Source organism: Musa acuminata, chromosome BXJ1-4, assembly GCF_036884655.1.
Source record: "Musa acuminata AAA Group cultivar baxijiao chromosome BXJ1-4, Cavendish_Baxijiao_AAA, whole genome shotgun sequence".
NCBI classification, from domain to species: domain Eukaryota; kingdom Viridiplantae; phylum Streptophyta; class Magnoliopsida; order Zingiberales; family Musaceae; genus Musa; species Musa acuminata.
Window position 1 is genome coordinate 10,392,638 of NC_088330.1, and position 27,145 is coordinate 10,419,782.

General features: G+C 43.8%; 3 protein-coding genes, 1 long non-coding RNA gene and 1 pseudogene across 4 annotated transcripts; 1 reads left to right on the plus strand and 4 right to left on the minus strand.

Moving 5' to 3' along the window:
* Positions 1 to 3,915: 3,915 nt before the first annotated feature.
* Positions 3,916 to 5,271, minus strand: LOC108952596 (uncharacterized). Its single transcript, XR_001977650.2, has 2 exons — positions 4,892 to 5,271; positions 3,916 to 4,499 (listed from the first exon to the last, which is right to left on the minus strand). It is a non-coding gene; the product is annotated as an uncharacterized LOC108952596 (long non-coding RNA).
* Positions 5,272 to 6,550: 1,279 nt separating this feature from the next.
* On the minus strand, positions 6,551 to 8,047 carry LOC135672069 (uncharacterized protein At4g06744-like; annotated as a pseudogene).
* A 1,499-nt stretch (positions 8,048 to 9,546) lies between these two features.
* On the minus strand, positions 9,547 to 14,983 carry LOC135648058 (oryzain alpha chain-like). The gene is made up of 5 exons (XM_065165735.1): positions 13,643 to 14,983; positions 12,976 to 13,211; positions 12,744 to 12,884; positions 11,388 to 11,837; positions 9,547 to 9,917 (listed from the first exon to the last, which is right to left on the minus strand). The coding sequence occupies exons 1-5, from the start codon at positions 14,136 to 14,138 to the stop codon at positions 9,819 to 9,821; spliced, it is 1,422 nt and encodes a 473-aa protein (XP_065021807.1). The 5' UTR covers positions 14,139 to 14,983; the 3' UTR covers positions 9,547 to 9,818.
* Positions 14,984 to 16,823: 1,840 nt separating this feature from the next.
* LOC135648042 (F-box protein At1g47056-like) lies at positions 16,824 to 18,699 on the minus strand. Its single transcript, XM_065165734.1, has one exon. The coding sequence runs from the start codon at positions 18,604 to 18,606 to the stop codon at positions 16,984 to 16,986; it is 1,623 nt and encodes a 540-aa protein (XP_065021806.1). The 5' UTR covers positions 18,607 to 18,699; the 3' UTR covers positions 16,824 to 16,983.
* A 4,375-nt stretch (positions 18,700 to 23,074) lies between these two features.
* Positions 23,075 to 26,239, plus strand: LOC135648074 (probable LRR receptor-like serine/threonine-protein kinase At4g37250). The gene is made up of 2 exons (XM_065165736.1): positions 23,075 to 25,359; positions 25,441 to 26,239. The coding sequence occupies exons 1-2, from the start codon at positions 23,493 to 23,495 to the stop codon at positions 26,121 to 26,123; spliced, it is 2,550 nt and encodes an 849-aa protein (XP_065021808.1). The 5' UTR covers positions 23,075 to 23,492; the 3' UTR covers positions 26,124 to 26,239.
* The last annotated feature ends 906 nt before the right edge of the window (positions 26,240 to 27,145 follow it).

Here is a 27,145-nt window from a genome sequence, read left to right on the forward strand (position 1 = left end):
GTTGGTCGATGACTCGCCACGAGGGCGTCGATCCACGACTCCTGAGGTTGGGCTGTCTTTCTGCAAAAATGATCTTTGTCGGGTGATCCATAACTTTGACCTCTCCGATGAGCAAGTCAGTAGTATCCATTTTTCTCCTTCTTTTCTTTTAGAGGCCGGGATAGAGGTCTTTATACTACCGTAAAAGGATCGGTCGTACGTGGATTGGCATGGTGGACACAACACGACATCAGTACGGATTCTGGCTCGGTGTGCGAGGTGTTGCCGTCCCGAGATTTCCGGGACCATGCGTGTCGAACAGTATCTTGGGGGTACGAGTTCTGACGTGACGTGTGGCATCAGCGTGTCTCGGGGGTAAAACATGTCTTATCAAGTTTAATATTTTTATTTAAAAAGAGGGTGAGAATTTAAATCACAAAAATAATTTGTGGGGGTAAAGAATGAGATCATCCTTTTGGTGTTTATCACAACTGTTATGTTAAAGGGACATGGCATCTACCTTGGTGATATTATTGTGTACTTACCAACCCTGTGACAAGTGTTTGATGACATTGAAAGAGGTGATATTAATTTAGTTTAGCATGGTAAGTTAATGACAGTGGTGTTTGTTAGGTGAGGAAGTGGCCCCAGGCATTTAATTTGTTCTATGGTGTGGAGACACAAAAGTGCAGTCTTATTTTTATTTGGGTGTAATTTTGAATCCTAATTTATTTATCTAATAAGTGAATCTTCATATTGATATTTTGGTTCCAAGAACATAATAAATCTCTGACCATCATAATAAATCAATAAACTGGATATAAAAGCAATTCCAAATAACTGGATGAATGTATGACCATGACAAGATTCAATATAAATGATGATATAGAAACAATGTGGTGCAGATCTTGAGTTTTCTTTATTCGTTTGCCCTCTCTTTGAAATGTTACAACTAAAGATGCAAATTAAGGATTCATGTTTGCTTTCAATGAGTGTTCCACCCATCTGATCCATGCATTCTAAGAAAAAGTCATGAGCAGTGAAGTGGCACTAGGCATTCTCCTTGTCCTCCTCCTTTCTTTATTGCATGGGGCAGCTACACCCATTCAGAACACCTTGAAGTGATCATTATTCTACTCTGGTAGAGAGCTGGGATAGCTTTGTCAAGTGAAGAAAGGCACCTTCCTCTCACTCCAAATAACATACCTGTTGGTAGTCCTCTGTGGGTTCCTCCACATCACATGCAAGATAAAAGCAAGCACGCAGTAAGGGGGAGGAGCAGTACTGACCACTGACTGCTTCATGAGGACATGTTTGAAGGAAATGCTACGAAAGCCAACATACTTAAACATCTCCCTCATGAGGATCGGATGCCTCCCTTTCTTCAGCAAGAAACCAGGGAGCAAGTTGTTGTAGGTGCAAGGCATGCATGGTGGGTACATGGAGTGATCATATCCTTAGCAAAGAGTTCTGAAGGGTTCAGCTTTTCATGGTGATCATATCCATGTGTTCTCTTTTGGCTTTGGGTAATTACTATTATTCCGAATCCTTCTTAGCTCATGTAGTCATTAGGGATTCACCAAGGAATGAAAAGGTGTATGAGCATATGGCTGGCTTGGCTTGGCTTGGCTTGGTTGTGAAAGAAATGAATCAGAGAGCACAGACATCATCAATTAATTAAGATATGATATAGCACTAATCAAAGGTTTTGCTACCTTTCATACATCAACAAACTCAAGCTATATAGTGATAGGAGTTGTGGTTAGTTCTGAGGTTCTAATCAATCCTTATAGAGGTGATGCTCAAGCTTTTGACCAAGATAATATTGTATAATCAAGTAGGTTGGTGAGTAGAGATGAGTTGTTGACTTGGGAAACACAAGATTGCATCATTTGTTCAAGCTAATATGAACAATTCAGTTCATATATTCCTGGTTATACAAGTTATGAACTTGAAGATTCAGTGAACTAATGTTGGCTTAATTCCTTGGTAGAATATTCCTACTTCATGTTTCATGTTATATTCTGCCACAGTCTTGATGTTATCAATGGCCTAACACAACATCAACTTGACACCTTACAAATGTAGGTAAGAGAGAGAGAGAGAGAGAGAGAGAGAGAGAGAGAGAGAGAGAGGATCCAAGATCTAACAAGGTGTGGGCTACTCAAAGCTTTCTGAGCTATACATCCTCCATGGAAGAAGCGACACAAGTGATACAAGGAATAGAAATCTCTCTGGTACGCCCGTGATTCTTCCTCGCTGTTTTGTCGTAATGTCTTTCCTTGTTGTTGTCACAGCAAGTGAATCATCGACATGTGAGTGTGCAGATTCCTCGAGGACTTTTGTCATGTAACCCTTTTTGTTGCTGTCTCGACAACGTCTAAAGCTTAGAGAACGACAAGGGTTGGTAGATTTCAGGATGTGGGCGTGAGTTAGGTGGATGATTCGGATTCACCATGGATCCGAATTCAAATCCAATAAGAAGAATCTTGTCTTCACAAAATCCTGCTGATATCAAAGATAGATTCGCTTAGTAAGAAGTAACGGTAAGCGTTCAACCAGGAGGAGGACCGATCGATGTCCTGTGAAGACACCACCTTCTCCTCTCTTACGTTTCCGAGCCACAGGAGAAGCGAAGAGGCCAAAAGGGCAGGAGGAGCTGGGTGGGGTCGGTGGGGTCAGCCGACAGCGAGGGTGGCCCCACCCTCACGTGGCTTCGTTGTTGTGGGCTTCTCTACGTTGTCCTCCCACCTTTGACATACATTATTATAACGTAAACACTCTTTTACTGCATGTGATGATGCGAGGACTCTCTCTCTCTCTCTCTCTTTCTCTGTCTCTCTCTCTCTCTCTCTCTGACTGCCAATCATAATGTCACTTTGTACGTGCAAGAGATGATGATACGTTGGATGGTCTCGTATAGTATGTATCGAGATAAGTTGTCTTCGTTTCTGGACAAAGCTTGGCTACAGAAACCATCTTCTTGGGCATTGATCATGTTTCCCTTGAAACTGTGAAGGGCTTTATCAACTCAAACCTCATGAGTTCATTTGTCAGTTATATATTAGGACAGATTTTTATTGTTTGATGTGATGAGTGAATCAAAATCACTACTTTCAAGTTTATCTCACTATGTTGATATGTTAGGAATCTGTAAAACTATATCAAAATATACTATCTCTCTGACACTTAAATTAATATAAATTTAAAAATATAATTAGATTTTTATAAAATATGATAAATGATTGTTAAATTTAAAATGAATATGCGAACCACCTAATCGTGGAGTCATACGTCGAATCTAGTTGAGTTGAATCGATCTCCTTATCGGTGTTAAGATCGTAGTGTCGACCAACTCCAATTGAGGTGTATGTGTTATATTCTCCCTATCACTATGCAAGGAATAATGTGATTAATTTCCTGAAAATTTGCAGTGGTTTCTTCTTTTCAGTGGAGCTTCTCTATCAGGATTAGCATCAGAGGAGCCACTTGAAACTGTGAAATATAGGAAGCAAAGATCTCGGGTTGATTCCTCCTCACTCATGTATGGATGGAAATATGTGTTTCTGCTACTGTGCAGTGCTTTCCTCCTTGCAAAGTCTGATCAGTGGTTAAGCTCAACTTGTGGACGACAAATGGCAACGTCGGCGCACCAAAATCCTCGATTAAGTTATTAGATGGTTGCTGTTTCATGAGAAAGATTGAGAGAGAATCAACTTATTTTAGTTGTTAGGATCAATACTTTATTATAAGTTCAATTAGAGTAATCAGCAATCAGTACCAAAACATAACAATGTCCTCTTAATTCGATCATGTTTTCTAGATAACAGTAGATGGATAACATTCATTCATTCATTTTGCAGCAGATACCTCTGATTGCCATGCTCATGATGGGCTTTGTGAGTGATGGTTCAGCTGTCATAGATAGGGTTTGACTGAAGGAAAACCAATGCAGCAAGTATAATGCGCCTTTAATGAGATCAAGGAATAAAAGGAGGCAGCCTCTTTCAGTCTTTTTCTGAGATGCAAGCCTTCCAACAAACATAGAGAATCAATCACATTGCTGCTTGAAGACCAGTCTTTAGGATTAAGACCTTTAAAGCTATCAAAAGAAAAAGATTTCTTGAGATGCAATCTTCAAGCCTTGATCTGCTTTTGTCACAGTGAAAACTGTTCGATCCAGTGGAATTTGCCAGCCTCAGAAGTAATCACAGTTGCTGAAGGAACACTTCAATGGACTGACAATTACAGGATATGATCTTGATAATGAAGGATTTAGGCATGGCTTTCGAATGAAGTCTCATGGTATCATAGCCATGCATGTGCTAACTCCTAAGATGCACACTCTCCACCTCAATTAGTTCATAGTTAGTACCTGGATCTGCTGGTGACAAGAACTTCTAGTTAGCATGGGTGTGCAGTGCTGTTCGATGACTCCAACATTTCAACCATTCAGCATCACACTCGATCTAATGACGACCGCCATTGTTGGGGCATGAAACACCACCATTTGTCTTGCCCTGCATGAATAATATACTTCCTGTCTCAGATTATAGGTACTTTGACCCTCTTTCTGTGTCAAGCTGAGGTCTTCTGGCCATAACAAATATGGATCAATGCCTAATCTACAGTATGGAAATGTTTCTAGATTCTTGTTTCATGCAGAAAACATTTGTAGGAAAAACACAAGCATGTTCTTAGCATTTCAGCATGTTTGCATAACACAAGTGTATTCTCTAAATCCTGACAATGTTGCCATCATTGTTAACACTGAAAAGTTTATGCTAATCTATGCAATTTAGTGGGAGCTAAAAATGAATGGGGTTGATTCCAGCTATACTGCAACTTTCAATCATCATTATGGTCTTTGGTGTTCTCACAAGAATGACAAAGAGAGAAAGAAAAGGCTTACTTTTAGAATTGGGCCACAATCTGATTCTCCCTTGATAGATTGAAACAACTCAGCTCATCATAAGTTCTAATTTTGGTTTGCTTTTGAGAAAGTTGCTTGCAGATTGCAGAACCATTCTTCTCCATCCCTGTATCTGTTTTTTTTTTCCTAATATTAATGTATACATTTGTGTGTTTGTCTGTATATATTTCTCAATGGAAGATCCCTTTCAGATATTGGTGGTGTCTCTCTGAAGGAACCATCAAGTAGTGCTAATGGCCTGAAGAATTCAAGGATCTCTTGCAACTTTCTCTTGAGCAGGCTGTAAGGATCCAACTCAAGATCACTTCATGTTGGGCCCAAATTATTTCCTTCTTCTTGGTCACCTCTGCATCACTGGTGCCTCCCTCTGTACAAGTTGAAGTAGATCCTCAGTTTGTACTTGTGAATTAAGTTGCTGTGTGATTTGTTAATCTCTATTATATTTATCTTCTATTGATCTTTTCATTTTACTGCACAGTGTATCCCAAAACTGTTGCTTGATTGTAATTGATAAAAATTAAATGAAGAATATAGAAAGATAAAAATTATGGAAGAAACTATGAAATGTATAAGAAGATTTTGAGCTTGAGTGATTGTAGTGGGTTCATTGGCCTCAGTGGAGGAACTTGTTATACCATGTAAGTCAAGGATTTGACGTGATTTGACAATACCACTTTTGGAACGTATTATCATTGGATGTCTAGAGGGATAGAAGTGGTAGATTGTGTTGGTGGTATAGCCGAGAGCGAGTCACTATCATGGACTGGGCCAACCGTTGGCACGATAATGTCACTAGGTCTAGGAGAAGGTAAAGCCAGTGGCAATATTGCCGAGGGTATTACTTCATTAAGCAGCGACACCAGAAGAGAGATAAGCAGCAGCACTGCCCTTTCCAACTGAACAGAGCTGCCTACATCCGCAAGGAAGAAAGCTCTAATATCATGATAAAAATTAAACGAAAAATATAGAAAGATAGAAATTATAGAAGAAACTATGAAATGTATAAGATGTAATTGTCTAGTTCATTTTGATAATGAACTCTTGATAACTATTTATAGACACTCATGGAGGTTATACAGCATGGAGAATTTTTCTCAGCTGCTTAGAGATTTCCTCAACTGCATTGAGGAAATCTTATTTGCTTATCAGCAATGCTATATTATATGGTTTGATATGATCCATTTTAGACCAGTGTTCTTAGCTAGTGACTATAGGAATGGCATGCAGAAAACAACAGTGCCACTTAATTATCTGAAAAATTCTCATTGTTTAGCTGATGATGATTTCCTTGGAGGAATCACCGGGTTTAATGGTGAATGGAGAGCTTGAAGTGCAGTCCACTCACTGATAGGCTCATAGTGTAAACCTGAAGGTTCTACATGAAGATCCTCTCTGATTTGCCATGGTTGCTCAAAGGATCTTTCATGATTAATGTGACACTGTGACGATCTCTGTTCCATCTATAGATCAATCAAGCAGAAAGGTGTGTGTTTATCTACCATATTTAAGATGCCATGGTCATTCTTTTAAGCTCTGCAGGAGTCTGTCCTCTGACATGGAAATTACAAGCACTTAATGTTCTTATTCTTTCAGTTTTATCAGCTCCTTATCTGATAGCATTTATTCATGTTGCTGGCTCTGAAACAACACAATGATCAGTCCCCCATTCATTATTCTTCTCCTTTTGCTTACGGTTGATCAGGAAGAACGTCGAGGACACCAAGTTTTAGGACAGAAGCTAATCAGAGAGATGGATCGATCGAGTTAAGAAGAGGAAATGAGAAGAGATGCTGCTGCAGTGACGAGCGATCTGCTAATTCCGGGGCGGTGGGTGATGAAGCGCCTCGTAGGTCACGTACGCCGGCGGCGTGGAGGACATCGGGCGTTTTGTCGGACCCTTTGGGAGGCTGCATGGAATGTCGTGCGATGGAAGGCACTCTTTTGGCCCCCACCAGAACGTTGAGCACTCCGCCGGCGACCGCTGCTCCGGGAGCCCTGGTATGCAGTTCTGACGCACGTCGAGCACTTTGGTCTTCACCAAGTCCCAGCACGAGTGGCCCAGCCAGGTGAAGTAGTTTCCCGACAGCGACAAGTTCGCCAGGTTGCCGTCCTTGGCCAACCGGCACACCACGTCGGGGACCTCCCCGTAGAGCAGGTTCCCGGCAAGGTTCAGCTGCTCCAACTTGAGCAAGCAGCCGAAGGACCACGGGATCGGGCCGGTCATCTGGTTGAAACCCGCGTCGAACACCGTCGCAATGCTCAGGAATCCGATCTCGTACGGCAGGCAGCCGGAGAGCCTGTTGTTGAGGAAGAGCACCTCGATCAGAGTGTTCGAGGCGTTGTAGATGGACGGGGGGATCGACCCGGTGAAGCCGTTGTTGGCCAGGGTCAAGTAGGCTACAGGCGAGCGGCCGAGTTCGGCCGGCAGCGGCTCGTAAAGTTGTTGTTGTTAAAGAAGAGCACGTCGAGGTCGAAGGCGAAGACAGAGGCCGGGCCGGCACCGGCGAAGAAGTTGAAGCGGAGGTCGAGGAAGATGAGGTTGCTCAGCGGGAGGACTTTGGTGGGGAACGCGCCGAAGTGGAGGTTGCTGCTGACGTCGAGCTCGTAGAGGTAGGGGAGGCCGGTGAGGTCGGGAATGGTGCCGGAGAAGTAGTTGGAGTTGGCGTGGAAGAGCGCGAGGTCGGGGAGCTAGTCGACGAAGCCGACGATGGTCGGCGCGCAGAGGCCGAAGCCGTTGAAGTCGACGGAGGCGATGGTGGGCGTGTCGGGGGAGTCCGGCGGGGCGGCGCAGTAGAAGCCTTCGTAGGTGCAAGGCCGGTAGCCCACCCAGGTCTGGGTGACGCCGCCGGGGTCGCAGGTTATGCTTTGCTTGAAGCGTTGGATGACAAGGTAAGCGTAGTACTGCTTGAGGTTGGGGAAGTCGGAGGGCTGCGGCCCAGACGACGGTGCCTGCGCAGGCGGTGAGGAGCTGTCGGAGTCGTCAAGAGGAGACGGGGACGGTGTCGGCCCAATGCCGAAACCGAGGTTGACGCCAACGCCACCGCCAATCTCAATGGCCTTGCGATCACCGAGGGAGGAAGAGATGAAGAGGAGTACAGTGGAGAGAAGCAGCAGCAGCAGCTTTCTGCTAGCCATGAGAAAGCTTCCTTCTCTTCTTTAGTTCATACTACAGCTTGTTTGTTTCCATGCAATGCATAATGTAAGATATATGTGTCGTTCTGGAATAGTTTGAGCTAATAAATAGCATTAGAGAGAGAGTGGTGAGTATAGTGGAGGGAGGGAGGGACAGGGGACGTCACAAGGAGAACAGAGAGACACAGTGGTAAGCAGTGGAAGAGATTGAATGGGAATAGTATGGTGACAAATTGATGCATGACAGATGGACTGTGGTTGACAGAGGAGTTGCAGAGCTCAACTAGCCTTTTATTCACTAAGGACTGTATCAGTGGTGCATAAATTTGGATGATTTGATCCATTGGGTCTTATTTTAATGCATGAACAGTTTTCATTAACTTCAGTCTAAATCCTGTACCAGATATTACTTGCATTTTTATCAGCCAGAGCACATTCTAACTCATCAGTAGATCATGACTTCCTCAGTTCATGCACTAGATTTCTCTTCTGAAGATATATATATATATATATATATATATATATATATATATATATATATATATAGAAGAAAAAAAAAGAGAAATATATTTGGGAATGAATTATTTTGTGTTTGATTGTACCATAAAATGTTATTAAAGAAAGAATTTCTTCTCAAATTTACAAAGTGAGCTGCTTCAGGTGATATTTAAGAGTTTTGAATGAAATGAAGCCATCTTTGCACTGTTGCTTTTGCAAACCAAGAGCTGGTCATGTCCTACTCATGCAAGTCTTAAACTTGATCTCATTATTTGGATGACAGTGGTGGGAATGGGAAGTTTAATGCTGTTGTCCTCTTGAGAGGTGCCATAGTCAAGAAAGGACCATAGCAGAGGGTGAATGCCACATGTTTTGGTAAATGCCCATGATCTCCATGATTCCACTGAGAAGGACATGGATCTAGTAATTACTACTCATCAACCCACTTGGTTCCTCCTGTCTCCTCTGACCCTAAACTTTATGCAAACACAAGTCAAATTTTACTGCTATCTGAAAATGCTCCTCTTCAGTTAGGCCTGATGGGTCCAGATATCAATAGCCACTCCAGACTTCACTGTGTTTACACTGGAAATTGCATGTTTTGGGAATAATTGGTGATCAAAATGTGACCACACTGGAAATAGTTGGCTTGGTGATCAAATGGGAACATCTTTAATATGCAACAGTAGTTGGACTAAATGCAACATTCATCATCACAGAGAGAGAAGAATGACAGAAAAGTAAGAAGACCAGTTGTTGAATTTGAAACTAGAGGTGTTTCCAGAGGCCAAGAACAGGAACAGCTTTGCTGTTGAGGGTTTCAGAAGCTTGATGATGCAGGAAAAGATCAACTAATTGAAACTACTCAGTAGTTTCCATAAAGTGAGCACATAGGATAAAGTTTACTACCAAGGTTCACATATGATCAAATGGTCTGAAGGAAAAAAGGTTATGCTGTCAACAGAAGCAATTCATTAACAACAATAGCATCAGATATTACATAGGGTAAGCTAATGCCCAATCTTATTGTAACATGATAAATTTTGAAGTACATGACAAGTGAATGGGATCCAATTTTTGGAAAAGCAAATGGCATGATTAATAAGTAAACCATCTTTCGGTCCACCTTACATTCCGAATCTGAAATATTTACACGGTTGTCGTCAAATAAACAATAAGCTAACTTTCGGTTCATAAGCAGGGGAGAAGTGTGCCAGGTCAAGCTGCTGGAGTACTCTTAATTTTCACTTCACGAAACAAATCAATGCATGAGTCTTCATACATTGATCTTCTTGCTCTTGCCATCCAAGTATGCCCAATGCGGCTTTGCAGGTATCCGAGCAAGAGCCTTCACTCCGAGGGGGTTGTCTTTGCTCTGTTCGTTCACATAAAGTATGAAATGGAGACGATAAGAAATAAGAAGCAGAGTCCAAAATATTTACAAAGATAAATGTTAACTACAGAGAAATGGTTGAGGTTATATGCATAGGTTCATGTTTGAGGACTGTCACGCTAAATATAGCCAGGAACACACAACAGATCATCACCATCACTGCAGTAACAATCTATTTGTATCTTTTGTTTTCAGCTGCTGCATAAGACATAACTATGATATGGAACTACAGCCAGTTAGTAACCTGTATGTAATGCAACCATACTATATATACTATAGGACCTAAGAGTGATTTGGCTCATTGTAGGGCTGGCAATTCCAATAGCCATACACAAATATCTCAAATTTGACTCAGCTAGATGGAAAGAATTAAGAAGTCACGGTTGTTAATTTGTATCCTGATGGACTTCTGAATAAGACAGTGAATTATTAAGTTGTATATATGCAAATGGACCATAGTACAAGACCCAAAAATGATTTCATTAATTGTAGGGCTGGAAATATCGAGCTTGGCTCACCTGCAAGCATGAATGAACCCAGCTATCATGTAAATGAGATAAATAGTCATCTGTCTATAATTTTGTATCCAGCTGGACTTTGATAAGACATAACAGTGAGACGGCCTACAGCCGTACTACTTTGTATGTTGATAGCTGGACCATAGTTTAAGACCTAAAAGTGATTCCGCCTATTGCAGGGCAGGTAATTTTAAGAAAACCATCACAAATAGCTACAGCTTAGCTAATTTGAAAGCATGAATGAGCTCAACTAGCATGTAAATGAGCAAACTCAATAACAAGATAGGCTCGAAACTGTTTTCAGGCCAAAAGCCGCAACTTAGAGGCACCTTTTCAGATTTGGCAGAAGTTGCACCGAACTATAGATAGATGTATATGCATACATCCTACACATTAAACAACTAATTATCGGGATTTTGAAAAAGATTTAGTTTCTCTCTGTTTCAATTTGAGTTCCTTATCTATGAATGCTGACTGCTTAGACCGAGAATGTACTCTAAATGCTTGGCAGAATCGAATAATATTGATGCGACAATGTATTTGAGTTGAAAAAGTTATTAGTATATCTTGAAGCAAGCCTAAAAAGCTTGATAAAGAATTAGATCTTAAACAAGCTAAATATGGGTGAATTTAGATTATCAAGTTGCACAACATTGGATCGGTTTCAGAATCAGGCTTTGATGTAGTAGAGGCCAATTATACAACAACTGGAACTTGACTTGAAACTAATTTTAAACTGTCAATATATAAATCATGAATTCAAGTTAGGTTCAAAGTTGAGTTAATTTACTGGCATTTCTCCAAATTCAACATGAGAGAACTCTAAGGATGCCATGATCTTTACAGATGTATTAAAGATGATCAGATATTAAACAGTGATAAGTTTGGTATTAAAAACATTTGCATGAGAAGTTTACCAAGAGCATGACATTACCATTTGGCAAGTTCCAGCCTGGACATTGCAAACAGGGTGGTCATGGGGGCAGCAGCTGTAGTGATCTTCACAGCAGGTTGCGCCCTCAAGAGGACAGCATGCCCAGGCGAAGCAGTAGTGTCCATACTCATAGACACAACAGCAAGTGGTGCTCGATGGACAGGAGTAGTAGTTGTCACAGACAATTGGTGGATTCACTGGTGGGAAAGGAGAGGGTCCAGGATTGGGTGGGTTCTGACCCTTTTTTGTGGGATAAGATGGTTCCATAGCAATACCACACTTTCCAGTGGATGTCTTGACATTACGCTCCATCCTGATATAGCCAGCCTCTCCCCAGTCACTGGCCCATGAGTTCCTGACAATCCAATAATCCTTACCATCCTCGGTGCCATAGCCAACAACAACCACACCATGATCCAGCTCAGTCCCACATCTTCCCGTGAATATTCCCTAAAACAAATAGCACAGCTTATAATTTTTGTTGCATTAACTTAACAGGTTGTTCATAATGTAGAAACATAAAATAATAGAAGGTTGTTCATAATGACCAAGTGTGCTTCAGACTAGATCAGATATATTTGAGAAATATCACAAGGCTTAAAGAGCTCTATAATACTAACTTGTCACATATTTAGTAGATATCATGTTATTAGGAGCCTATACATTGGATTCTTGGACATAATTCACTTTTGGATTTCTCAAAATGTTGAAGCATATTGATTAGTCCCTCTAGTTAGTATTCTACCTTATCAATTGATTAGTCTCCACAAAGCTCTACATCTGACAACCCATATATAATTCTGATGATTGATAATTCTGGGCACAGTGTCAATAATATGATCCAATCGCTGGAATGCCATCATAACAAAGCCTCGATCACACAATGAAATATGAGTTAGTACTAATCATAGTTTCTTTGCAAGGATAAACTACGATTGTTGAAGCTAAATCCATTCATTTCCAAAATTTCACAAATAAAAATGAAATATCCTTCAAGAACGATGAAAGGAGCAGAATTACTCTAATATATCAATAATGCATATGCATTTAAAATCATGAACTTGCAGTATTCATAAAAGTTGACTGAGCATGGATCCATGATCATATATCCTATCTAATCACCACCTTGTTTCTCTACACCTGAAATCAGTTGTAGGAAAGGTACAACACTTGCGCAAGCACAATATGCAACCAGAGTCATGCCCATGGTAGTACTAATCTTGTCGAATGTCTGATGATACTTTCTCGCACTTCATTAGAGATGACACTCTTTTCTTGTATGACTGTACTACTAATGACGTAACAAGGTAATTGTTAAGAATCACAGCATCACTGATTTAGTAGAGGAGACATTACCGATTGGTAGAGCTGAAATTCCCTACCACCAGCCTCGATAGCAACACTGACAGGCTGGTTGGCAACAGCATTCCGCAGCGCTCGCTCATCGTTCTCAGGAACATCTTCATACCCATCGATCACAACAACTTTAGTATTTTTCTACAATATCAAACAATCCAATCACCATCAGAATGATCACATTTAGCATCAATGTAACTAAAGAAATCATGACAAATTCCAAGGAATTTACTCGGAGCTGGTCGCACGTCCCATCACGGGCCTTGTAGGGGTAGTCACTATCAGTGTCAATGCCACCATTATCGATTATGAACTCAAAGGCATAGTCCATCAGTCCACCATTGCATCCCTGGTTGTAGGCATTGTCGCAGTCCACTAGCTCCTGCTCCGATAGCGTTATCAGATTGCCCGTCATGATCTTGTTTATTCCTTCTACTGCAGCGATCGTCGAGAAGGCCCAGCAACTCCCTGCACCACCACACATAAGTTCATCAGCGCCAAATCCTTCTTATCATGCCAGTGTTGATCATTTACCGACAAAATGCAGCAAGAAGATTGCCAAAGTTCTAATGCTTTAATAACTTACCTTGAGAATGAAGTTTCAGAATTCATGCAGATAACCATTTCAAATAACATTCAATTCTTACATAAACTTGCACGTAATTTGTGCCTAATAGAATCATTATATAATATTTATGAAACATTACAGCAAGGAAGAACTCATCCATAAATAACACCAATATTTAACAGGATACTTGTACCACATAAGCACGGATACGAGAAATTGGCCGCAAATTAGGTATTAGATGGATGGAAAAGGGCCACATAGAAGACAAAAAGGAAGTTATCGAAGGGTTCAATGGTAATTTAACGTAAGATGAAGAGGAAGGGAGACTAACCGCAACTCCCCTGGTCCTTGACGGCGGCGACGGCGCCTTGCTCCCTCCAATCGACGAACTCCGACAACTCCTCGCTCGCGTTGTACCGGTACCGGTCGCTCGCCACCCTCACCCGTCGGGCGGTGGCGCGGTTTGCTCTGGTGCCCACGTAAACAGCCCGGTACTCCTCGTTGGTGAGATCGGCGAAGCGGTTAAGACCCAGGCGGAACCCATGCACGCCGGCGCCGGCTGCGGCGTTGTGAGCGTCGACGAAGCGTAGGTTGTCCTTGAACACCTCGAACCGCCGCTCCCTCTCGCCCAGGGCGTTGTACGCCCGCCCGTGCGCCGCCATCCACGCGTCGTACATCCGCCGCACCTCCTCGTCGCTCCGCTCCAAGCCCCGCACGCCGTGCTTCTCGTCGTAGCTAATGATCGACATGTCCGGCGCCGCGTAGGCGGTGGCAGCTACCCCGAGGAGGAGGAGGGCGGCGATCAGAGCCTCGGAAACGATGCCCATGGTGCGAAATCCGAGGAGGAGAATGCGAAAGGTGAGATTTTGATGGGGTGGTGGGACTAAAGATGGTATTCTTATAGGAGGGATCGTGGAGACAGCGACGGAGTAGGGACTTCGAGTCGGAATCAAATAAGAGAGATGCGTTCATGATAAAGTTGTCGGTTTGTAATCAAGAATACAGCAATAACAGATGAATTATGGGGAATGGGGGTGGGGGATGGGATAAAGCAAGAACAGCTTATCGAACTGAGGAAAAGGACTCTAGTGCAGAATGGGAGAGAAAGGAAAAAGGAGAAAACAGCCAAAGGTTGAAGGAGCAATTGAACGATGGGAGAGAGAGAGATAAAATATCCGTAGACTCGCGAGAAATTATCCGTTACCCGTATCCTTTTGGAGTATATAAATTTTAAATATTATATTTCTGAAAGTAAAAAAGATCCGACGGACTAATGAACCCTTGATTCCCGAACTAAATGACTTTATCAACAATGAATAACATTCAAACATATTACCGTAAAGAACAATGCAAAAGATAATATTATCTGGAATGAATTTGCAGCAATGAACAACATTTACATGCAATATGATGAACATCAATATAAAACAGTTGTGAAGCCAGAGATCAAGAATGCCATAGCAAAAAAGATCCAAGGGTTTCTCAGCCTCTAATCAAGTGATGAAACTATAGCTGTTTTCATCATTTGTAACAGTAATATCTTGATACATTAACTAAAATCTTTAAGAGATCAGAAAAGCTAGCCATAGCCTAAGCTCATCAGTCACTCAAAACCACAAACAATTATCAATCCATAAAACATCAAACGAAATTTGGACAGAGTTAACATTAATGTAAATGCTCCATTATGTAACTAATGATTAGCTAGCAAAGGGAAAACAAAAGAAGATACTTCTTAGAAAGAAAGGTCTCAAAGAATGAATCCAAAAATTGTATATAATGGAGCAAAATAAAATAGTTATCAGTGAGCATAGTGCTAACTGGTCTAGTACCCTTTGAAGAATACAATGGCAAATTCAATTAACAACTCTAATGCAAGCATATATTATATGTAAAAAGGCCAAAAAGAAAAGAAAACCTAGCATTCTGATCTTAGAATAATTCAACCAGTATGCAATTATACACAGGAGTCAGTACTATCAATTACTCAGAGAATTGCGCTTAGTATAACCATCAATTGCTCAGAGAATAGCGCTAAGTAGAACCATCAATTTACTCGGAGAATAGCGGTAAGCATAACCATCAATTACTCAGACATAGCACTAAACTGGATGACAAAGAGAACGAACATGCTTTGATTAGGCAAAAACACGACTCATTTACAATATGTACCAGATGCCAAGAAGGACTATGCATCGTGCGACAGAAAAGGTATTCAACAAACTAGTAACAAGAAAAAGTAGAGGTGTGAAATATTAACTGATACTCAAAGCGCAGACCATGGCAGAGTCAACTTCAAAAGCTAGACTTAACAAGAAATAAAACCTCAAGATCAAGATATCAGTTCAAGATTTTCACATAACACTTATGATTTACCTTCAATATCATAAAAATGACTCTAACATGTGCGGGATCATAAAATTATAAATTTCTACCAACAGTCCACAGCAAAAAGAAAAAAACTCCCATGATAAATATTCCAAGTGGATAATAATGTTGCTCAATCCCATTAGCCTACAGATGGTATTGGTTTTCCATGAGTAAACATTCATAAGGCACAAACCAATCCAAGCTTATATGTGATATGTTAAGTCGAGGACATTTTTGCAGACTTACAATTTGTACTCAATGTGCCAACTAAGATTGCTCTGCACATTAGGATATGAATCATGAATACAACTAATGCAGATCTTCAAACACCAAATACTGGTATGCAATCATGAAAACTGCTTATTAAGATTGATCTTCAACTGAATAGCAAATGCATTAATGACAATGAATCCAAGAAGAACGTCATGCCTATGTACAAAAGCTAAGTCCACATTTTTTCCTGAGAATCATATAAAAAAGAGAAAATAATAGAATGCTGATGTCTAACTTCAAAGTTGAGCTACATTCCGGAGAACAACAAAGAATCATGAAAATATGATAAATGTAAAGATCATTATGTTTTTTAGTATCAGTTAGCTTCAAAGGAAAAAAACAAAAAACTTCAAGATCTTGTGACAGACTTTCAGCTTCCTTCAAACCATGTTAGCAATCAACAAGTACAAATGGAGACATTTTTAATTTCAATCATTGAAAGTCCTCAAGATTGCTAAAAGCTCCTCTTGGCTCCTTGAATTCACACGCAAAATCCTACAATGTTAAAATTCAGAACGCTTTGCTTAGATATTCAAGAAACTTTAGCATGTTTCATTAAAACAAGCCAAAATAATTTGAGTCAATGTCAGTTCAACTCATGCCAATGGCTCTTTACACTGCTTGAGAAAGAACAAAAATCAATGCCATGGAGGATGAAACAATAGACCCAGCAACTTGCATATAACTCCACAATCCTGCTGTTTATGACTAGACAGATCAGACTAGGACAGGAGTTAAAGCAAAAGGCCCTAATTAGGGAGAAACAAACAAAACAGTGTAATATAATGATAAGCATAAAAAATTATGAGCACAATTTCATTAAAAGAGCAGAGTACCAATGCATATGGTTGTAGAGAGACAGAATGCCATGAAAGACAATAATACCCACTATTTACTTTCAAAAGTCAGGATAAACAGCTTATGATCAGCAATAGCAGCAAATGACAACCCTAGTTATGAAGCGCTAAATGACATACAAATTCAAGACTTAGTAGGACAATGAAAGCAATAAAAGAACGAGATTTTGTTTCACTGTAATGTATGATTGGAGTTGCTGCTTCCATGGGACCATCTCCGGAGAGCAGATGCTACAAAGTTCCTACCAGCGTAAAGACCCATCCTAGTCTTCCATGGTGACGACCTAGAGCTACTGCTTGATGGGAGAAGATCTACAGCCCCAATCTGATCGATCAACTGTTCATTGTTTTCAAGATTCCCACTCTCACCAACACTCCCCTCTGGCTGTTCCACAGGCCCAGCTGTGTCCAAGTTGACTGCCAGCATCCCATCCCTGCATTGCATCAACCAGTCTGCACATCCTGGAGTCACCCCTCGGCACTTCTTCACCTTAACTTTAACTAGCTTTGGGCAACCCTCCGCGAGGGCCTCCATTCCCTGGTCAGAGACCGGGCACCCTTTGATACAGAGCTTCTTCAAAGCCATGCACTTTGAGGCAATACAAGTGATCTCGGCGTCCCCGAAGGTGTCGCTGCCACAGAGGGCAAGGCGCTCCAAGTTGTGGCAATTACTCGCTATAAGCCCTAAGCTTCGGGCCGTTGGATTCACCCCAATAAGCACCAGTTCCTGAAGGTTCGGGCACTGTCTTGCAACAATTATGAGGCCCTCGTCGCCGATCCGGTTGGTCTTCCAACCGTCGATGTGGATCTTACGGAGGAGGTGACAACGTTCAGCGACGGTGGCGAGACCAGCATCAGTGCATTCTGGGGTCTTTACAAGGTGAAGGATCTCAAGATCGGCACAGAAGGAGAGTGCGGCAAGGCCCCGATCACTGACCTGGAGCTTCTCAAGGTGGATCTCGACTATCCCAGGGACCTTAGCTGCAATATCCGCGAGTAACCTGTCCCAGTCTCCGGAACAACGGATGAGCTTTAGAGCTTTGAGGTTGGAGGATCCAGCGATGAGCGGCGCAAAGCACTGACCATTATAGAGCTCTTTCAGGCAGACAGATCGGAGGGAGGCAGAGCCAACGATGGCGTTGCCGGCAGCAGTGACGTCGGGGAGACCACGGAGCCGTTTGATGGAGAGCTCTTCCAACGCCGAGCAGCCGCGGACGACGGCCTCCACGCCCTTGAAGCCGAAGGCACACGACCCGACGGACAGCTTGCGAAGGCCACGGCAGTGCTGACCGACGGCGCTCATGCCGTTGTCCGTAAGGGCACGGCATGACCGGAGTTTGAGGCGGGTGAGGTTGGGGCACCGGGCGGCGATGAGGGCCAGCGCCTCATCGCCGAGGCTGTCGGCGCGGCGATCGCACTTGAGCGCGAGCTTGGAGACGGCGTCGAAGCGGGCAAAGATGGCCGGCGCAGCCTCCAGGAGGGCGGCGCGGGCGTCGAGGGCGAGGCGGTGGCGGCTCTGGCCCTCGACGGCGAGCCATCTCCGGCACACCAGCGAGCACCGCTTCCGGTCGCCGGAGCCGAGGGACTGGAATACAAGGGCGAGGCACTCATCGGGGAGGTCCTCGGTATTGTTCCTCGCCGGAGCCGCGTCCCCGTCGCCCGATGCGGCGTCTCCCTCTGTCATCGCCACCGAACGCCACGCCGCGGTAGCGGCGGAGGGAAGCTTAGCACGGCGACTGGATGAGGAGGAGGAGGAGAGGACTTTTATGGATGGGATGGAGGCGGATTGGCCCATTCAGGGCGGCCGGAGCGGCGAGACAGAGGCGCAGCGTTTTCTTTCGCCCTCCGCACGATGAGGAAGCAGCGGACTCGAAATGGGATTCCAATCCAGATTACAGAAGCCACTTAAATCCGATAAGTAACTACTACTGTAACATCAACCACGACCGAAGTCACGACGGGACGGAGTTGCGGGCTCAGACGAGTCGTTGGTGCACGTGTGGCGTGGAGTTGATTCAAATGGACGGCACCGATGGGGGCGATTTACGAACGGATCGCGCCGAACGGACGGCCGAGATGGGATTGGACTAATCAAAAAGGCGGGACGCCACCGCGTGAACGCCATAATATGAGGATGGAAAAGACCACTCGGGGATGATGGTGTCGACGCGGCATGGATGGAATGTGATTCCCCCATTGCGTGACGGCTGCGGCTTCCACGTAGCCCATTGCACTCTCCTCCGTCACGCATTCGGATGGCCATGAACGATGCTCATGATGACTGATGCCGATATTTATATATATATAGTTATAGGTATAGTTTCATTCAAATGATAACATTGAGATAAACGGGATGAAATTATTATAAAATATATATAAAAAAAAATTTAATAATATATTTAAGATGATACGAACATATACTATGAAAAATATTAATAATTAAAAGGAAGAATTTAAATATTATTAATTTAATTAATATTTTTAGACAGAGCTTAGTAATAATAATAGTTGATATTAAACAGTTGGTATTCCATCCAAGTATGTTTTTGATCATCAATTAATATTGTGAGAACAATTTAATTAGATAAAATATGTAAATTTTAGTGTTAAAAATTTACTCTAAATATTATTGTTTCACATGTTAAAGGTTCAAATGCTAGAGATTAAGGTTATCAGCCTTGATGAAGATTAGCTTGTGGGAAAGCAAGAAGCCTTTCATCCTTTAAACCATTCAAAGTAGGCCTTCACATCAGACTCAAAAGATGTAATTGGCATGACTAATTTGGGTCCAAAAAGAGATAAGCTGAACTTGACCATTCCAATCATAACTTTAAACCCTAAGAGGATTTCTATTGTTTCAGCATCATTATGAGCTGTAAAGCTCCCATGAATTGAGGCTCTACCTTTTGATCACTGTTCATTCTGCTTTTCTTGCTCCATGAAAAATGTTTCTGGTGATGCTCTAATATCATCTGATCATTGATTGCTTATATATTTAGTCACCAAATTATTATTATGATTTCATATTCTAACACCAAGACAATCTATTTAATATCGAGTAAATCAATAAATCGTAGGTACGAAGAAGGTCAGTATTTACTAATTTATTCGTATAAGTGGAGATTATTTTTGTGACTCGAATCCTAATCATTTTGATAGTAAAGAAGTAACCTAAGCGAAAGCAAAGTGATGAAGATGTATTTGGATCCTTATGGCCAATCAATCATGGCACACTAGAAAAATCTAGATATCAATAATCAAAATAATTGACATAAAATTTAAATGGTTCAACATATCACTCGTAAAATAAATCAAATTCTTGAGTTGGTCATAACCCATACATATGTCTGGAAGAATTTTTCTCATATATTTTCTTACATCTAGAAAAAAATAAAAGCTTCTTCTCACATTGTTCGTCGTCAATGCCTAGAGATACATATAATATTTATTAATCTAATTTTTAGAATATTTTTCCCTCAAATAAAGTCTTTTTATGCCTTAGGAATTCAAAAATACTAATTAATGCTAATAAAAATAATCTTTAATATGAGTCTCCTTCATCATTAGTAATGAAAAAGAATCCAAAGGAGGCTAAGACTAATATCCATTTGGATTGAGATTACTACTCCTCAAAGCTGTCTGGACAATGAGTAGAGCTGTTGACACCATAATACCTCGTGAACTAAACTTCAATGAATCACCTGTGAATCTTAGAGCAAAGAAACTATTCTACCACTGTTTTGTGATCCAAGCAGCTGCCACAGCTGCTTGATTCCTCAGTGCATTCTTAGCTACTAAAGGCACCTTCTCATGTCATAAATAGATGGGAGTCTTGGCTTTACCTGGGAAGATCCTTTGTCACGAGGTCAATGGGGCTCACATGATGTGGTCCTGTTCCTCACTGCCAAGATACCAAAGCAAAAAGAGAGAGAGAGAGAGAGAGAGAGAGAGAAGAGCTAAGTTCAATCATAATGTCAAGTACAAAAAATTAGATCATATTCAAAGAAAGATAACATCTAATAGTATCCTGTTACAGTTTGAGCACTTCAGCTTGTGCTCCATTTGTTTCATGAGGAACAAATGGATTGAGGAGAAGGAAGCAAGGCATGTGTAGTTTTTGCACTCTCTCTCTCTCTCTATCTCTATCTCTCAGCATTCCATATCCAAAATGCATCAAGTACACACCACACAATCTGTCTGCTTCTTAGGACAATACTGATACTATTTACTTTGCTAATATATAGCTCTTGGTCCAATAAGAACAACTATTTTATGCTATTTCTCCACTAGACTGCATTTTGATTGGTCACTAATATGGATTGTGTCACCAACTTGAGCTTACAATCAAGGTTTTATATTTATCTGATCTAAATGGGTTTGAGGGTTAACAAGTCGACACACACTATACGACTAAGAGAAAAAGAGATGAAGCTGAGAGGACGTATCGGTCCCAACGAAACGTTAAATCTTGATTATAATTATCTCATATAATTCCTCTTTACTTTTGAACAACACAGATCTCACAGTTCCTCTATATCACCACGCCGGCACCGAAAGAGTTACCGAAGGTTGATGGCAAACGAGGATACACAGTCACAGAGGAGGAACTCAGCTTTCTTCGGATGAGTAAGAGGGTGAAGAAAGCCATGGAGGGCGTGGCATCCATCGCCCGCCCGCGCCTGACGCAGCAGGGGACACACCGCGGGAGCGTCGCGTTTGGTTGCAGCACTTTGTGGAAATCGATGCAGGTCTTGTGAGTCGGGTTCATGCACTTCTCCTCCCCACGCCAACTTCGAGCTTGTCTTCTCTGCGTTCAGAGGCTACAGAAGCTTTTGGCGGTCAGGGGTTGCTGTCATGGCGTGCACGACTCGGAATCGGGTGATATGATATCTTAGCGTGCATGGCAAGTTTGGCTCCGGAGTTGCTCAGCTCTTGCTTCAGTGCACAGCTCCCATTTCTAGGTAGCAGTGTAATAAGGCAGAGAGAGAGAGAGAGAGAGAGAGAGAGATGATGGTCGGTTGTCACCGGTGATCTTACACTGTTGTCTTGGATGAAGCGTGCAACATTGCTTCGAAGTCGTAGCTACAGAATTATTCATAGGCAGATCATGTGGGATCTGTTTAAATTGACTTTCTCAGTCAACACTCAGGTCACCTGTTCATAGTCAGAGGTTGAACTTTCACACGATCAAACACTTGCCGAGCTCCTTTTCCTTCGCTTACTCTGATCCACCTCAGTTCGTATGAGCTGAAGCAGAGCTAAACTGTCACTTGAAATGGAGAAAATATAGCTACCAATTCAAGGAATGATGGCAATTGCTCATAAGATGATATTTATACCAGTCGACAAAAACCTATCAAAAGGAAGTTGATGACATCCATTTTGGTGTTCCATAAATTGGCAATTGCTTGTGGAATGAAACATCCTTTTGGTTCGTTCTCTGTCATCTCCACGCTGTTGCTTATTAACGGGAAGAAAGCGATTGGAAGGTGAGAATTAAATGCAAGAAGCAAACTCCAGCGGCAGAAAAGTTAGGAGGTAGGAGATAACACACAACACTGTACACATAAGAACACATGGGATTGTACAGAACTTGATGACTCTTTGAATAGAGTTCCTGAGATTCTCTCACATGAATCAGTACAAACCTTCAAAACTCGTGAAGCCGTAGTGATGGCTACATAACTTGGTTTGCAGAGATTCTTGCAGTCATATGCTGCCAATCTTTATCTAATGTCAATCAATACACAGGTGAAAATGACCTTCATTTCTCTCATCTCTCATCTCCTGTGGCACATGAAATGTTGGAATGTCTTGTGGCTGTTGCATGTGGTTTAGAAGGTGCTTAGTGTCTTATCTTCCAATCTTAATTATCTGCAATGCATGGGTTTGATATAATCTCTTCTCATAAATATTAATCTGAGGGCACAGAAATTCACAACTGCAGTGTGTCTACTGAGGAATGATAGATGCAGTCAGCTGATAGATACGTGAGCTATCCATGTGGTCCGGCCTTTCTGAATGAGAAGTGCGAGGAAAAGAAGAACAGCTGTTCTCTGACAAAAGACTGGCAGACTCGATCATGTCTCCAACTCCTCTCTTCTCTTTACTATGGAATTGTAATCTGTGCTTCGCAGTGATGGATGTGTTCTCCGTGTTCAGATGAAAGCAAAATTACATCAGCTCATGAATGGGGATCCATAGGTGATGAGTTTGAGCTTAAATGATCTGAATAATGACACAATACATGCACTGTGGTCCTCTCTCGACAATCTCTCTTCCCTTCCCCTGTCACGCTATAAATCCACAACAAGACTAATGTCATGTGCAGAGAGAGGAACTGCACAAACACAACATTCCTCCCTCCCTCTTTTCTGCTGACTTATATGCCCACTGTCATTAGTTTAAGTAGGCTTGCCGCAGGTCGTCCATGGCAATCCCACTCCTTGCCTTGCGTCCTCTTCCCAAAGCCAAAGATTCCTCTTCTTCTCCCCGCCGCCTCTCCCACAGCAACCACCGTGTTCCGCCGGTTCTGGTGCTGACTTGATCTCAGTTGGTCTTCCAGACGCAAGAGCTCAAAGCAAGGAACGAGCAAGCACGAGCTGTCTGACGTTCACGGAGGGTGCAGCCTTCCATGAGCTGTGTTCTTATTTTATAGCACACTGATTCGTCCCGAATCACATGCCAACTGGAGCACTAAATCCTTCTTTATGCTTTCATCTGTTGAGCAGCTCCATTCCTTGCAGAAGGAAGCAGGTCTTCCCATACCACCTTCCTCCATCTTCTCCTCTTCCTCTTCCTCTTCCTCTCTTCTTCTGCAACTTGAGACATGAGCTGCTTCAAGGCACCAACATGAGTTCCAAGTGGGTGATTACGACAACTCATGCAGCTCTGCTGTGCTCCATTCTTCTCCTCCTCGGTCCAGCGCTGGGGCTGAATCAAGATGGAGCGCTGCTACTCCGGTTCAAGTACTCCGTCCTTTCCGACCCCCTCGCCGCGCTCCGGGACTGGAACTACGACGACGCGACGCCGTGCTCGTGGAACGGGGTCGTGTGCACCGGCTTCTCTGATGGCGGTGCTCGGACCTTGGCCGCTTCAAGAGTGATCGGTTTGGTTCTTCCTAATTCCCAGCTCTTGGGCTGCGTGCCGCCGGAGCTTGGTTTCATCGAGCACCTCCGCCACCTCGACCTCTCCGGAAACGACCTCAACGGCACCCTCCCCGCATCCATCTTCAATGCGTCGGAGCTGCGTGTGCTTTCTTTGGCCGCCAACGAGATCTCTGGCGGCCTCCCCCAGCTGGACGGCCGGACGAGCAGCCTCTTAGTACTCAATCTCTCTGACAATGCACTGGCCGGCGCAGTGCCGACTGGTCTCGCCCTCCTTCCGAACCTCACCGTCCTCGCTCTCACCAACAATTACCTCTCCGACGAGCTCCCCAGCGGCGGGTTCAGCCGGCTCGAGTACTTGGATCTGAGCTCCAACCTCATCAATGGCTCTCTGCCGCCGGATCTCGGAGGGCAGAGGCTCCGGTACCTGAACCTGTCTTACAACCGGATCGCCGGGTCGATCCCGCCGGAATTTGTTTCGAAGATTCCGGCCAGCGCCGTCGTGGACCTTGCGTTCAACAACCTCACCGGAGGGATTCCTCGGAGCGGAGCTTTGGCCTCGCAGAAGCCCGCTGCGTTCGCCGGGAATCCGGGTCTTTGCGGGAAGCCGCTCAAGAACCTGTGCACGATTCCTTCCAACCTCTCCGGTCCTCCAAACACCAGTACCGAAGCTCCGTTGGCGTCCAAGTCTCCTCCGGCCTTTGCAGCGATGCCCAAGGAGGCGAATGAGATTTCTCCGGCGAGTAGTGGGCAGCAGCAGGGGGGCCTTCGGCCGGCGGTGATTACCACGATAGTTGTCGGGGATGTGGCCGGAATCGGGCTTCTCTGCCTAGTGCTTTGGTACGTATACCAAGTGAAGAAGAGGAACAGAGTGCAACAGCAGATGAATGGAGTTGGAGCTATCGGCATGAAGGAGGAGCAGCCACCGGCTCCCCCTGAACCCAAAGGCCTCGGAGGGCTACCATGCTGTTTAAGGAAGAAGGGCGGCGAAGAAGACACCGAAGAGACCTCGGCGTCCTCGGTCTCTTCCGAAACGGAAGCAGAAGAGGAATGGCGTCTTCAAAAGAGAGGAACGGAGGGTGGCGGCGGAATAACCCCACCGCAGCAGAAGCAGCAGGCGCCTACTTTTGTCACAGTCGACAGCGGGTCGGAGCTGGAGCTGGAGACTCTGCTCAAAGCCTCAGCTTACGTACTCGGCGCCAGTGGGTCGAGCATCGTCTACAAGGCGGTGCTTGCCGACGGCACCGCCCTGGCCGTCCGTCGAATAGGCGAGAGCGGTGCCCTCCACAAGATAAAGGACTTCGAAGTTCTTGTCCGCAGCATCGCCAAGTTCCGCCACCCGAACCTCGTCCGCTTGCGGGGGTTCTACTGGGCCGCCGACGAGAAGCTCCTCATCCATGACTACGTACCCAATGGCAGCCTTGCCAACATCTCATTTACCAGTAAGTCTCTCCCCCCCATCGTGTTCTTCTCCCTGATCTCCTCCTCTTCCTTACTCACCATGGGGTATTCGTCGCTCTCAGAGAAGCATGGCTCGTCGCCGTTTCATCTGAGCTGGGAATCGCGGCTTCGGATAGCCAGAGGAGTGGCCAGGGGACTCGCCTACCTCCATGAGAAGAAGAGCATGCACGGCAACATCAAACCAAGCAACATACTGTTGGACGCAGACATGGAGCCCAAGATCGGCGACTTCGGCCTCGAGCGCCTCACCTCAGCCGGCGGAGGCTACCGACTCAGCACATCGGCCCGGCTGTTCGGCAGCAAACGATCGGTGCAGTCCCAGAGAAGCCTACCCGACCTATCTCCGCCACCAGTCGCCGGAGCCAGTCCATGCGGGTCTTCCTCCGCTTCAGCATTGGTCTCCGCGGCTCCCTACCAGGCGCCGGAGTCGATGAAGAACCTGAAGCCCAGCGCCAAGTGGGACGTGTACTCCTTCGGGGTGCTGCTGTTAGAGTTACTGGCCGGAAGAGCGTTGTCGGAGGTGGAGCTCGCCCAGTGTAACGCGGGGTTCGTGGTGGAGGAGAGGAACAGGGTGGTGAGGATGGCCGACCCAGCGCTGAGGGGCGAGGTGGAGGAACAGCAGGAGGCTCTGCTGAGCTGCTTCAAGCTGGGATTTGCTTGCTGTGCGGCGGCGCCCCAAAGGAGGCCGTCCATGAAGGATGCCATTCAAGTGCTCGAGAAGTTGCCTCCTTCCGCCTCGTGTTGATCTCTGTAGCAGAATTAGGACCGTAAGCCATTAACCTTCGTCATTGTAACACATACTAATTTGTTTGTGTTGATGTGCTCAGTGTTTGGGGTGATGCAGCGATCACTGTGTTTTTATTTTTCTTCTATATTATCCTTTAATTTTAAGGTCACACAAAATTGCTCAAAATTATATATATATATATATATATATATATATATATATATATATATACATATATATAAATACATATATGTATATATATATACATATATATACATATATATATACATATATGTATATACATATATATATATATATATATATATATATGTATATATATATATATGATGTAGGTTGCACCGTTGCAGCGAATAAAACATTATAGGATCCCTCAACCGTCGCATCGCCTCCCTCGATCTCTAACCCTCTCCCCAAAATGTCTCATCTTCCCCTCTCAAAACCGTCTCACCTTCCTCTTTGCCCGGGCTTCGCATCTCCGATCGTCGAGCCCAAATGCAGGGTTTTGGTGTTGCGGATCGCTGGTTTCTCTTTCGTCCGGTGAAGAATCTGCAGAAGGCAAAGCTCCCTCAGGTACTTCCTCAATTCCGCCTTTCTTATGTCCGTGTCGATCTTGAGATTGTTGGTTGTCTTCCCGGAATTGATCGTGTCAAGGTAGAAACACCGGCTGGATGAGAGAGAGAGAGAGAGAGGGGGGGGGGGGGCACGGGTCATCGTAGGTGGCAGCATTTAATCGGTTTCTTGAGCTATTCTTAGGAGTTCATCTGATGGATAAATGGACGGAAATGAATTGTGTCGATTAGGGCCTGAGAATGAGATCAGAGGCAGCAAAAGATGCGTTTCCTTTCTTCTTCCTTGTTTGGTATTGAATGCATTGGAGATATCCTTCAAATGTAAGGGGTCTAATGCAAGTACATGGAATTGAGACAAGCAGGATGGAATCTGTTAGCTTGTTGTACAGCAGATTTCGGGTGGATGAGTTGGGGTTGCGATGACTCCAATACCAGACCCTCGGTTCAATT

Bases quoted from the DNA above. Each gene is read 5' to 3' on its own strand.
- LOC135648058 (XM_065165735.1), bottom strand. From the start codon at position 14,138: ATGGGCATCGTTTCCGAGGCTCTGATCGCCGCCCTCCTCCTCCTCGGG. The intron at 11,838-12,743 runs GTAATGTCTCCT...TATTTGTTTTAG, and splicing joins AATTTCAGCTCTACCAATCG to GGAATATTCACGGGAAGATG. The intron at 9,918-11,387 runs GTAATGTCATGC...GTGAACGAACAG, and splicing joins AGGCTGGAACTTGCCAAATG to AGCAAAGACAACCCCCTCGG.
- LOC135648042 (XM_065165734.1), bottom strand. From the start codon at position 18,606: ATGGGCCAATCCGCCTCCATCCCATCCATAAAAGTCCTCTCCTCCTCC.
- LOC135648074 (XM_065165736.1), top strand. From the start codon at position 23,493: ATGCCAACTGGAGCACTAAATCCTTCTTTATGCTTTCATCTGTTGAGC. The intron at 25,360-25,440 runs GTAAGTCTCTCC...CGTCGCTCTCAG, and splicing joins TGCCAACATCTCATTTACCA to AGAAGCATGGCTCGTCGCCG.